The 12,856-nt window shown below is 40.9% G+C and overlaps 1 protein-coding gene across 1 annotated transcript; it reads left to right on the top strand.

Annotated features, from left to right (window-relative positions):
* The first annotated feature begins 69 nt into the window (after window positions 1-69).
* On the top strand, window positions 70-12,839 carry tnni3k (TNNI3 interacting kinase). The gene is made up of 25 exons (XM_003439809.5): window positions 70-359; window positions 589-697; window positions 873-958; window positions 2,630-2,727; window positions 2,999-3,109; window positions 3,183-3,281; window positions 3,378-3,516; window positions 3,703-3,847; window positions 3,929-4,033; window positions 4,126-4,220; window positions 4,310-4,459; window positions 4,538-4,621; window positions 4,707-4,763; window positions 5,302-5,394; window positions 5,474-5,531; window positions 5,627-5,821; window positions 6,547-6,651; window positions 6,738-6,790; window positions 7,979-8,031; window positions 8,537-8,669; window positions 9,006-9,115; window positions 10,277-10,336; window positions 10,427-10,596; window positions 11,633-11,712; window positions 12,482-12,839. Exons 1-25 carry the CDS (start codon window positions 320-322, stop codon window positions 12,559-12,561), a joined length of 2,508 nt encoding a protein of 835 aa, XP_003439857.1. The 5' UTR covers window positions 70-319; the 3' UTR covers window positions 12,562-12,839.
* Window positions 12,840-12,856: the final 17 nt, after the last annotated feature.

The raw sequence follows: 12,856 nt of genomic DNA, 5'->3' as shown, positions 1-12,856 counted from the left end.
CCAAAAATCATTTCAAACTTTTAAATCATGTTCAGATTCGTGAGGGGCCGGGAGCTGTGCCACTCAAAGGGACAGTGGGACGCTGTAGGACACCGATCACCTGCTTTGTTTTATACTGTACATATATACACACAGAGGGGAGCGAGATCAGTTGTCATAGTTGTTAGGCATTCCACTCAGTAGTGTTTATTTTTAGCTCATGGCTATGATCCCCTTTGATCTGGACCTGTGCAATTGTGGTCGAGGGAGAGATTGTGTTCCCGTCTTACTCTAGTTCACCAAACTCTACAGCACAGATAAAACGAGAAGGACCCCCTCAATGGGAAATTACAAATCAAGACCATCTCAGACATGTACAGGTAATGACTTTTTGTTTTCCACATGTATACACATGACTGATAATGAGGTTTGCATTTGAAGGAGGGACGCCCAAGAGGATAGGTTAAACTTAACAGACACTGAAGCTGCAAAAGGTTATGTACTCGTGTATACTGGGTAGATTGTTGAATATATGCCCAGATAATTAGAAATGTAAGATAAAATATTACATTGTTATTAATGTTCCACCTTGATGATGGTGTTATAAAGATGAATGGAAGAAGAAAGTTGGCGAGTCATACTCTGTGATCATTGAGAAGTTGGAAGACGACTTCCAGCTGAAAGACAGCGAGCTGGTGGATCTTAAGCTCGCTTTCAGGTGACAAACGCTTTATATTTCTGTGAGCAATCCAATCTGTATGAGTCACTATACGAACTACATTTAAGCTGACGTGCACTGTTCCTCTGTTGGAATTCCACCTAGTTTGAATAATTCTCTGTCAGTGGTTTTATATCGTTGACAAGCAGGTGATGTTGATTTTTCTGTGGCTCAGCTCCGATGAAGCTTTTCAGAAGGTGAATGTGAGCTACCGAACAGAGAAGGGGCTGTCGCTGCTGCATCTCTGCTGCGTGTGTGGAGGTATGCATGACTACTAGAGTCTATTAATAACTCCTCAACAAAATGTGACAGTGGAGGGAAGGATTACTGCAGCCTGACGGACATTATTGTCTGTGGTGTAAGCAGCACAGAGCTAAACAGAATTGAAATGAATGTACAGTGCTGTGAAAAAGTATTTGCCCCCTTCCTGATTTCTTTTTTTATTTGCATACTTGTCACACAAGTTTCAGATTCAATTAATTCAGTTTTATTCATATTGCACCAAAGAGTCGCCTCAAATCCCTTTGTACTGTAAGGTAAAGACCCTGCACTAAGAGAGAGAAAATTCAACAATCAGAAGACCCACTATGAGCTAGCATGTGGCTACAGTGAGATGGGGAATCTCCTATTTAACATGGAGAACCCTCCAACAGAACCAGGCTCAGGGAGGGGTCGATATCATCAAACAAAAATAAATATTAGACAAAGATTACCTGAATACATAAAAAGCACAATTTTTAAATGAAGATTCCATTTATAAAGTGGAAGAAGAAGCCACCAAAATCTACCTTGCTGTACGTGAAAAAGTAACTGCCCTAAATCTATTAACTGTTTTTTACAGAACTGCAGTCAAGTGTTCGTTATAACTGCCACTGAGTCTTTCACAACAATGTGGAGGAATTTTAGTCCACTCTTTTTTCCAGAATTGTTTTAATTGAGTCACTGGAGGGTTTAAGCGTGAACAGCGTGTTTGAGGTTATGCCAAAGCATCTCAATCTGTCCAGCCTTTGACTAGACTGCTTCTAAACCTTTCAGAGGTGGGTTTGCTGGTGTGTTTCAGATCATTAATCTACTGCATAACCCAGGTGCACTTGAGCTTCAGGGCTGGATATTCTCCTTTGGGATTTTATGGTAGAGCAGCATTCATGGTTCCATCAATTACAGCAAGTCGTCCATGTCCTGAAGCAGGAAAGCAACCCCAGACCATAACACTACCACCACCATGCTTGACTGTTGGTATGATGTTCTCTTTATGAAATGCTGTGTTAGTTTTACAGCACATGTAAGGAGACTCAAACCTTCCAAAAAGTCTTGCTTTTTCTAGTCAGTCCACAAAATATTGGGATATGAGATGAGCTTCTGTGTTCATTTGGTCAGCAGTTGTTTTCTCCTTGGAACTTTCCCATGGATGGCATTTTTGCCCATTCTCTTATTGCTGAATATTCTTCATTTGTGGATAATGGCTCTCGCTGTGGTTTGCTGGAGTCCCAAAGCCTTAGAAATGACTTTGTAACCCTTTCTTTAGATCATAGCATACTGTGCTGCTCTTTCAGAGGTTTTTCAAACAGGTTCTATTTAAGTGATTCCCTGATTCAACAGGTCTGGCAGTAATCCAGTCTGGGTGTGGCGAGTGAAATTGTATTTGAATTTGTATTCACTTGAGTTAACTGTGTCTAATATTAAATTAAGTTTAATGATCTGAAACATATATGCAGAGAACTAAGAAATGAAGATGGGGGCAAATACTTTATCATATCACTGTACATAAAGGTTAAATATAAACGATAAATACAGAAATACAACTAAAGGCTAGAACTGTGGTTTCTCTAGTTTTTCATTCCAGTCCACCCTGTTATTTCATTTGCAGTAAATATAATGTTTTGTTGAGTTGAGATATTTCACTGGTGCATAATGTGACGTATTTGTGTCCAGGGAACAAGGCCCATATGCGCACCCTGATACTCAAAGGCCTGCGTCCTTCAAGACTGACCAGGAATGGATTCACTGCTCTCCACCTGGCTGCTTACAAGGTGCAGAGAAGTAAAGGGCAGTAACGTAAATTTCAAGGTTGAACCCGTGTCTGTGTTTTGCTTTTGTTATACTGTATGTTATCTGGTTGATAGCTTTCTAACTTTTTACCACATGGTGGAGTGCAAGTACACACAAAGGTACTATGGACATAGCTTCATGTTTTTATTTCTTAATTGTGACAATACTGCAGATTAAAAATGACTTATGCTTATATTTACCCCTGCAGGATCTGTGACTATGCAGTATTAATGTTTTATTTGCATGCTGCAGGATAATGCTGAGCTGGTGACTGCGCTTCTCCACGGTGGGTCAGATGTGCAGCAGTTGGGATATGGTGCTCTCACAGCCCTTCATGTTGCCACACTGGCTGGGCATCATGAGGTGAGAGAAAATTATCAGCCGTTATGGACCGTGTTGATTTCGTACCTTGAACTGTGTCTATTTCCACCTCCAGGCTGCAGACATACTTCTACAGCATGGAGCCTATGTTAACGTTCAGGATGCTGTCTTTTTTACCCCACTGCACATTGCTTCCTACAATGGCCACGAGCAGGTAAACTCCTCATGTTAAACTTTATGTGGGGACGGCATCTTTGTAGACACCTGTATTTGTACTCTGGGTTTCTTCTGGTCCTCTCCTGTTTTGTAGGTGACGAAGCTGCTGCTGAAGTTTGGGGCAGATGTGAATGCAAGTGGTGAGGTGGGTGATCGCCCGCTGCATCTGGCTGCTGCCAAGGGCTTTCTTGGTATTGTCAAACTGCTGATGAGTGAGGGAAGCAAAACTAACGGTAAGACCCGAGACCTTGAGAGGGCTCTGATCAAAATTTACATGGGTTGATGTTCTGTAAAAGAAACTTGATGGTTGATATATTGATACAAAAGCATTTAAGCTTTTCCCCTTCTTCAGAAGCCACAGAGAAGCTACTTGAATTCTAAATTTGAATTTCCTCTAACATTTGTATTCTCCCCACCAGTAAATGCCCAAGACAATGAAGATCATGTCCCCCTCCACTTCTGTGCTCGTTTTGGTCACCATGAAGTTGTCCGCTTTCTTCTGCAGGGCAGCTTTGATGTACAGCCTCACTCTGTGAACATCTACGGGGATACGCCGTTACACTTGTAAATCATCTGCAGTGTTAGAGGTCTTCTCTGAGTTTTTGGTACATGACATGAATTGCAATGAATGCTATGTTTCATCAGGGCCTGCTACAATGGCAAATTCACAGCCGTGAAGGAGTTAATACAGTACTCTGGTACAGACAGCCTTTCAAAGGAGAATATATTCAGTGAAACAGCACTTCACAGGTATTTTTAGCTTTATTTATAGTGTGCAAAAACACATTTCACAGTTAACGTATTGCTCTGAGGTGATGTTAAATTCATATCTCATGTCACAGTGCATGCACCTACGGGAAAGATCTAGAGATGGTCAAATTCTTGTTGAGCCAGAATGCCATGAGCATCAACTATCAGGGCAGAGATGGACACACAGGTGACACCTCGTTTACCAATTGATTTATTAATTTCTTACAGTGCACTTAGAGTTTCATTATTATCTGTGTGTCCTGTGGTGTTGTTTAGCTCTGCACAGTGCCTGTTTCCATGGCCATATCCGCCTGGTGCAATTCTTGTTGGACAGTGGTGCAGACATGAACCTCGTTGCCTGCGACCCCAGCAGGTCCAGTGGAGAGAAAGACGAACAAACATGCCTCATGTGGGCTTATGAAAAAGGTCTGCTTAGACTATTATGAGCTCGGCAAGCTTGGAAAGCTGAAATAAATGTTACTGCTCACTTACTGTTTTTTCCAGGTCACGATGCCATAGTCACCTTATTAAAACACTACAAACGTCCAGATGACTCTCCTTGCAATGAGTACTCTCAGCCAGGAGGGGGTTAGTCACCACTTGAAATATATTATCTGGATTAAAATCCCCACATAATCTCCTGTTAATGTGTCTGAATATGCATCTCTTCCAGATGGCTCCTACGTCTCTGTTCCGTCTCCTCTAGGAAAGATCAAAAGCATGACTAAAGGTACTGAGGTGGAGTGAAGCACAGCTGATTTCCAACATCGCTGACAGCTCACGAGGCAGTGCACGCCATGTCTGTTGCCAAACGAAGGGGTTTAGCTGCTGATAATAACACTTGGTGTCTTTTGCTGTGAAACTGGGGGTGGTGTAAACTACAGATGCATCTCCAGCATAATAAATTGATATGAATTTGATAAAACACAGCTTGAAACTGTGTAAATATCAAAGTTTGAAAGTGGAAAGCTAAATTTCAGGGAATGATATAAAAATGTAAAGGTGTCAAATGTTTTGCTCAAGCCAAAATTAACTGATTTAAATGTATTTTAATTGCTATACAGTATGTGCCATCTATCCTGTGACCATTATAAGAATGTTATTTGATTTAAACCTTTGCCATGCTTTAAAATACCACACCAAAATAAAAAACCTGTTAAGTGTGTCTATTGCAGGTTCAACAGGAAAATTTGCAGGCATTTAACATAAGCAACATTGTGACTGTACATGCCTTGTAGGGTTAATGATTATTTGAATTTTCTTTTCAGAGAAAGCAGAAGTTCTTGTGCTCAGGGCCAGTCTTCCATCTCACTTCCACCTACAGCTGTCTGAGCTGGAGTTTAATGAAATTATTGGATCGGGTGAGTCCATTTCCTGTTGTTTTCCCCCCTCCATCTAGTGTGCTTACAGATCTGATATTATTATGTGTGTCCCACACAGGCTCCTTCGGAAGAGTCTACAAAGGCAAATGTAGAAATAAAATTGTGGCCATAAAGCGGTATTTACTCACACAGCTGACGATATGCTTTTGCATTCATCTCTTAGAAGGTGCAAAGAACTAATTGGCCCTTGAATCTTTAATGTCTTCTGTAGTTATCGAGCGAACACGTACTGTTCGAAGTCAGATGTAGATATGTTCTGCAGAGAGGTTTCCATCCTCTGTTGCCTCAATCATCCCTGTATCATCCAGTTTGTGGGAGCATGTCTGGACGACCCCAGTCAGTTTGCCATCGTTACCCAGTATGTGTCTGGAGGCTCATTGTTCTCCCTGCTGCATGAGCAGAAGAGGTGAGGAAGTTTTTGTGAGTTATTTTGGGAATTATCATGTCTTAGCAATTTATCTGAAACCTTAACCATAAACTACTACTTAACTCTAACTTGGATAGCATCTACCATAATTTAAGAATCTCAATATGGGGTTTTACTTTTTGTCTCCCAACATTCTGACTGAGTAAATAGATTTGTGCCAAAACAACATAAATATATAAAGTATGCACATACAAACCCAAACAGTTCAGTTAGAGCTCTCCCCTTCTTCATGCACCATTACGGAGTCATCTTTGCCATTACATACAAACTCAGCATTATAGATGTTACATACGTTCTACTATCTACTTCTAGTAATCTACTTCCAAATTAAAAAAAGGAATCCTAAATAACTTAGTAGAACTCTGGTGCAGTGAAGTATGTAATAATCAGGGTATACGTCCTTATAAGCAGGTTATAAAAAGAGGTCAGACTACTTTAGGTAGTTACTCAGTGCCTTTGAGGGGTGTGTACGGCGCAGTTGACTTTTTCGGGTCTCATTATCATCCTTGGAAGTGTCCCCTCACCAATCTCTTCCCCTCAGCCTGAATCATCATTGATCCAGATGAAGTGTTCTGCTAACTGTGTGGCCAGGTGATGTCTTTATAGACTGTCCTATTGATCTGTGTAAAGAGCTGTGTGTGATTGGCAGGGGTCATTGATCTAGTACTAAGTGGTTGCTGCTTTAATGATGTGTCAATGGACAGGCTTATCGACCTGCAGTCCAAGCTCATCATTGCCATTGATGTGGCCAAGGGCATGGAGTACCTGCACAACCTCACACAGCCTATTATCCACAGGGACCTCAACAGGTAGGTGCCACCGTGAAAACGTATATGCTGGAATGGAATTGGAGAATAACTGTTGTCACTGCAAATAATACATGTCTTCCTTCCAGTCACAATATTCTGCTATATGAGGATGGACACGCAGTGGTGGCTGATTTCGGAGGTGAGGCCATAGATACTCTCGTGTTTTTTTTATTCTTTTCTATTTGTCCAACTAAAATGTTACAAATGTTATTAGCAACAAATAAAATAACTGTAGCTGTAAGAACTTTTCCAATCATAAGCTAATTTGAAAGGTCTACCTTCCGGACTTGGTTTTCAGTCGCAAAAAAACATGAGGAGAGCTGGACGGGGTTGTAAAATAGCATTGACCCATCAGCAGGACCGGTAGCTACTCCTTTGTGCAAGAAGAAACAGGAAGAGCACTGCCAGAGCTCTGCAAACATGACCTCCACTAGGCTGCTCTTGCATATTTCTGAAGTGAACAGGCGCCATTGGTGGACCTGCGAGTTGGTTTATTTTCTGGAAAATACCAGTCGAGCTACACGGTGATGGGGTTCAGCACAGATCCCACTAAAGGAAGTTGCTTCATGCTAATAGAGTCGATGTCCAACACTTTGATTAGAAACATGCATATGAGCAACCTGGTTGAGGCTATTTTGTAGAGCTCTGGGAGTGCTCCTCCTGCTTATCTTTACACAAAGCAGATGCTGGTCCTCCTGCTGGGTTAATGGGCTCCTGGCGTTGCTTCCATACTCTTGAAACCGTGTTGGAAGACTCAGCAAACCTTCTTAAAAAAATAGACGGTTTAGATAAAAGTTGTCTTGCGAGACTGCATTAGGGATTTTTTAAAAACTCATCTAAAAATCTAGCAGACGCTTGATGGCTAATTTCTCGCTTTTATTTGCAGCAGTAGTTAAAATTAGTAAGTTTAGCCTTGAAAAAAAATGAAGGGCTAGCACTCATTTAAATCAAAATCAAAATTAAAAAAATAAAGTCCTACAAACAATAAAAGATTTGGTTCCAGGCTGTTCCAGTGCTGACACTTTATGCAGTTCTTCCAATCAGATCAGATAGCCATCCACTGAACCGAGGTTTGATGGCCCAGAGCTCCAGTCAAGCATATACATTTTTAACCAGTTCATCAGAAAGGTTGTTCAGCACACTTAGCCTGACTTGGTCTGTCATGACGAGTAGCTTCAATAGTTATCTAATTCTTGTCAGTGTTTCATTTATGTTAGTGAGTACGTTTGCTAAACTAGGAACACTTGTGCACTTGTGCTGCTGTTACTTTTCATTTTTCAGCCTGTAAATTGTGTGATGTTATAATTGTCGTTGCCTCTCTCTGCAGAATCCAGATTTCTACAGTCTGTTGAAGAGGACAACATGACCAAGCAGCCGGGGGTCAGTGCTGTTTGCTCTTTCACATTTACTTGATGACAGGTGCAAATTCTCATGGAATGAGTTTTCTCCCCTCTTTAGCCAAATAACTCTGACACCATCTGCAGCAGCCGTGAAAGACTGTGTGACTTTCAAAATTTAAAAATAAAAAGTATATGCTGTTGTTTTATTGGACTCAGAGTGAGTGCTTTCTCTGGCACCTGCCATCAATTATCTGCCAGCTAAAAAAGAAAAGTGCCTTCATGCAGAATTTGTATGAATGTGCTGACTCAATACTACACAGTGCTTGGCCTGCAGTTTGGTGTTAAGTGTGTTTCATCTCCAGGGAGCTGCCTGTTATGATGATCTACTTGCCCTTGCTGGGACGCAGCGTTTATGTTTTTAATTGGGCTTCATTTTGTTTGCATACGTGTGTGCTGCCATTAAAGTAGACCAAATTTTAAGAATACATGTCCGTCCTCACCTCTTGAGCTTTCAACTACCTTTATCTCCACATGTGTTTTGGCAGAACCTGCGCTGGATGGCTCCCGAGGTGTTCACCCAGTGTACTCGCTACTCAGTGAAGGCAGACATGTTCAGCTACGCCCTCTGTCTGTGGGAGCTGCTGACAGGAGAAATTCCCTTTGCTCACCTGAAGCCTGGTCATTTTTCATCAAATGAGTTCCAACAGAAATTAAATCAGTGACATCTTGCATTGCAAAATTAGTGCCTGATTCATACATTAGCCAAAAGACTGTCCACATGGTATTTTAGAGTTTTCAGACTTTTCAAGAAAATATTCAGTAAATGCAAAGGCATGAGCTAGCTCATCACCTCAGTGCAGAAATGTCAGATAATTAGCAGTAAACAAAGCATGCATACATTCTACTTGCACTAGAAACAAATACTAAACACCACAAGAAAAGTAAAATAGATCACAAAAGCAGTTCAGATGACACTTTTTACAGCTGAATTTAAAATATTTGTTTTGTCCTTAGCTGCTGCAGCAGCAGACATGGCCTATCATCACATCCGGCCTCCTGTTGGTTACTCCATTCCCAAACCCATCTCTGCACTTCTGATGAGGGGCTGGAACTCCTGCCCAGAGGTAAACGGCCTGATTGTGCTGAAAAGTAATTACTCGAATAACAACTTGTTCTTAAATTACAGCTCGTCAGGATATACTCAACTATTAAGAGCTTTATTGTATTACAATATAAAATACTATGATGTCATCCATATTATATCAGCCATTACTATATAAACATAATAAGGCTCTGAGAGTCGCAGGATGCTGAGTCAGCTGCTCCTTCAGTGCACAAGCAGCAGTAATGAATGAGAGAAGCTGATCCCCAGATGACAGATTATTGCATCGCTGTTCACATTTAGGAGTACTCAGGACATTGATGATCTTCCCTCTGTGCTGTGGTGTTTATAACTAGCTGGGATTCTTCTTCTTTTTCCCCCTCTCTGCTTCATTAATGTTATCACACGTCTGATCATGCGGGCACATTTTCCTCTCAGCGGTACATCGACTTCCTGTTTGCTAACTAGTGGGACCTTTGTGATCCGCTTGTCCCACTACAACGTCATGAAAGCATTTTATTTAACAAGAGCAGGCTGCCACAGGATCTTACGTGCAGGCTTCTCTCCTGGTGCCTCACCTGTGCAGCACTGGTTCTCACGTGGTTTTCAAACTGGGACATGCTGTACTGTATAGATTTCCAGATGAACGGCCGTGACATCTGTGTAATTTAAACTTGTTGAAAGTGCAAACTGTTGCTTTTGAAAGCGGCATAAAATCACCACATACATATGTAAAAAAAAAAATTTAAATTTCCTAAAGGCAATAATAAATTGATTGCTGTAAAACCTTTTGAACACAAAATGTAAGGAAAAGGTTTTTAAAAACGTGTATTCCATTTTTATATATCTTTAAGTGTTTCCTAAATGTTACCCTACATTTTTTTTTGGTCTTGGTTTCAGTCATTGACATGCAGACAGACCGCTCTCTCTGGATGTGATGTATAATTGAACAGCTTTGCAGGGTGGCAGTGTTTGTTCTTTTACAGTGAGGCGAGAGATCTGAGGGCTGCTTTTAAAAGCACAGGTCACCTTTGCCTCGTGTGTGGGTGGACTAAAATAAGCAGAATATACACGCCAGTTTTGGAGAGAATACACTTTTGGGATATGCCTGATGCATTTCTGAGTGTTTATAAAAATGCTAAAATAAATATAGTTTCCTTTCTTTTTTCTTTTGAAATTTTAGGACAGGCCTGAATTCTCTGAAGTGGTTTCCAGCCTGGAGGAATGCCTCTGCAATGTTGAGGTACATAATCTGCCACATATAATTAAATGCCGTCTGTTGTGCATGACATGCATGTTGTAATAATTACATTTTCTCTATTATGTATCACAGCTGATGTCTCCAGCTTCCAGCAACAGTAGCGGCTCCCTCTCTCCCTCCTCCTCGTCTGACTGTCTGCTCGGGCGAGGAGGACCCGGCCGGAGCCACGTGGCTGCCCTGCGCTCTCGTTTTGAACTCGAGTATGCTCTCAACACTCGTGCCTATGCTTTCTGGACCCAGAGGTAAGACAAGTCCTTAAACAGGTGGGAATAATTTACTGCACAGTAACCACACTCGCACTCATTTGGTCCTCTACTGCTGGCCAAAGCCCACTGTGGTTAATATCTTAATTCTTTAACATTTCTTTCTAGCTAAGATGGACGGTTTTTCTTTAGTTTGCCAGCCTTCTAAGTTTCTGATTGCTCCTTTGAGAGCACGTCCCTGCCAAGGCCATAAAGAAAGTGGTCTGGAGCCAAACCAATATTTAGAAAAGGCCAGTTTTGAGATGAAAATATACAACAATGTATATGTGAGTGTCTCAAAGTCTCAAACATGCCTGGGCTTGTTCGACAAGAACATGTGATGTATAAGCAAAACCTGTAAACACTTTCAACTGATAACAAGCAGGCAAATTGAGCAACTCCATTCAGTGGGGACTAGAGTTGCTCGGATACCAAACAGGAAACAAAGGAAAGCAAATGTAATAAAACATTCCTGTCATTCTGACTGTGAAGGAAGGCCGCTGTTAGACACTTGTCTTTGAACTTGTGCACCGTTTGTATGTGTGCACGAGAAGAGTGAGAGCCTGGTAACAGTCAATATGACCCCAATAACAAGAAGTGTGCTTGATATGGTGGAGTACTGAAATTAGACAAAGCCCTCTTTGTGATTATCGTCCTACAAAAAAACCCCGCTGCAACTTTCAGCCACATTTAGTTTCATGTTTCACAGATCATAAATATATTGTACAAAACTTCAGAAATCGGAACAATGAAGTCAAATTCCCCAACCTAAATAACCTTTTCCTATTATTATGTCTCCTTATTATGATCTGGGGTTGCACATTTATACCTGTCATAAATTTTGTATACAGTACTCCTGTAGAGAAAGCGAAAGCAGGCAGCTGTCGAGTCTGACATTACATATTGAGTTTCTTTGCTTGGAGCTGGCTTCATCTCATCTGTCTTTCTCCCTGTAAATGCAGCAGTATATATTCCAAAGTATTGTTTTCCAGTAGATTAATGAACAAATGCTGAGGATGTTCATTTTAATTTTCAGTGAGCGGCGCAGAGCATCTGGAGGGCTTTCACTGGAGGAACTAAGAAGGAGCATGCAGTTCTCTCCCATCGATCGAAATGGTTTGTGTGCATAAGACAGAGTCAGTAACACTGTATGATTACAGAAATTACTCCTTAAGTAGATCTCTTGCATTTCAAAACTTTTGTATTATTGCTTGTCATCATTCTGAACTTGAATGTGGCCCAATTTTTAACCCGTTTTTTAAAGCGGCTGGTTTGGTATACAGTCACTGGCCACTGCATTAGGTACACCTGTTGATGCAATGCAAACCTCTAATCAACCAAGCAAATACATTTAGGCATGTAGACATGTTAAAGTTCAAACTGATCATTAGAATGATGAAGAAAGGTGACTGAAGTGATTTTGACTGTGGCATGGTTTGTTGGTACCAGACTGCCTAATTATTTTCAAAGCTGCCGATTTACTGGGATTTTCCCACACAACCATCTCAAGGGTTTATAGAGAATGACCTGAAAAAAAGAAAAGACCCAGTGAGTGGCAGTTTTAGGGGTAAAATGCTGTGTTGGTGCCAGGGGTCAGAGGAGAATGGCGTGACTGATAGGAAGGCAACAGGAACGCAGATAATCACTTATTGCAGCAAAGAGCCTATAACAATAGAGAGAGTCACATCATTGGTATACAAGTATGAAACTGTTTCCTTGATTCAGCTTGTTGAATCTATGGCCTGAAGAATTAAGACAGTTTTGATGGCAAAAAAGAAGAATTCTAGCAAGGTGTATCTAATGAAGTGGCCCATCAGCCCTCGATCTGTTATTTGTCCTTCTTAACCACCACATAAAAAAAAATCCTTGTTGTTCTCATCCTCAGGGTATGTGTCTGATCCCATGAGCACCATGAGATTCTGTTCTTCCCTCAGCAGCAGCGGCAGCTTTGAGGAAAGTAACTGAACCCTCCCCGAGCTCCAAACTCTGTTATTATCATCTTATTAATACAGATAGTTGTGTATTTTGTGACATTTTTTATGTGATAAATAAATCTTTAGAAACTGCATATGATGATAATTGAGGTTACCCGTTATTGGGTTATAACATACAGTCTATGCATGATCTGTTTGTGAACTGTAACTTAGTTACACTGTTTTTTAAAAACTTTGTAAAACAAAGTTTTCTCTTTATTCTTGTTCTTGACGATAAATCTAAATGTAAAGAAATTTTTTTGTCAAAAAAAAAAATACAGACAACT

This window comes from Oreochromis niloticus, linkage group LG23 (assembly GCF_001858045.2).
Source record: "Oreochromis niloticus isolate F11D_XX linkage group LG23, O_niloticus_UMD_NMBU, whole genome shotgun sequence".
Classification (NCBI taxonomy): domain Eukaryota; kingdom Metazoa; phylum Chordata; class Actinopteri; order Cichliformes; family Cichlidae; genus Oreochromis; species Oreochromis niloticus.
The sequence above is the reverse complement of the archived record's forward strand: the minus strand, read 5'-3'. Positions and strand labels throughout refer to the sequence as shown.

Excerpts from the sequence above, each read along its gene's own strand:
- tnni3k (XM_003439809.5), top strand. The coding sequence starts at position 320 with ATGGGAAATTACAAATCAAGACCATCTCAGACATGTACAG. Across the intron at positions 3,110-3,182 it reads CACTGGCTGGGCATCATGAG|GCTGCAGACATACTTCTACA; the intron begins GTGAGAGAAAAT and ends TTCCACCTCCAG. Across the intron at positions 10,597-11,632 it reads TATGCTTTCTGGACCCAGAG|TGAGCGGCGCAGAGCATCTG; the intron begins GTAAGACAAGTC and ends TTTAATTTTCAG.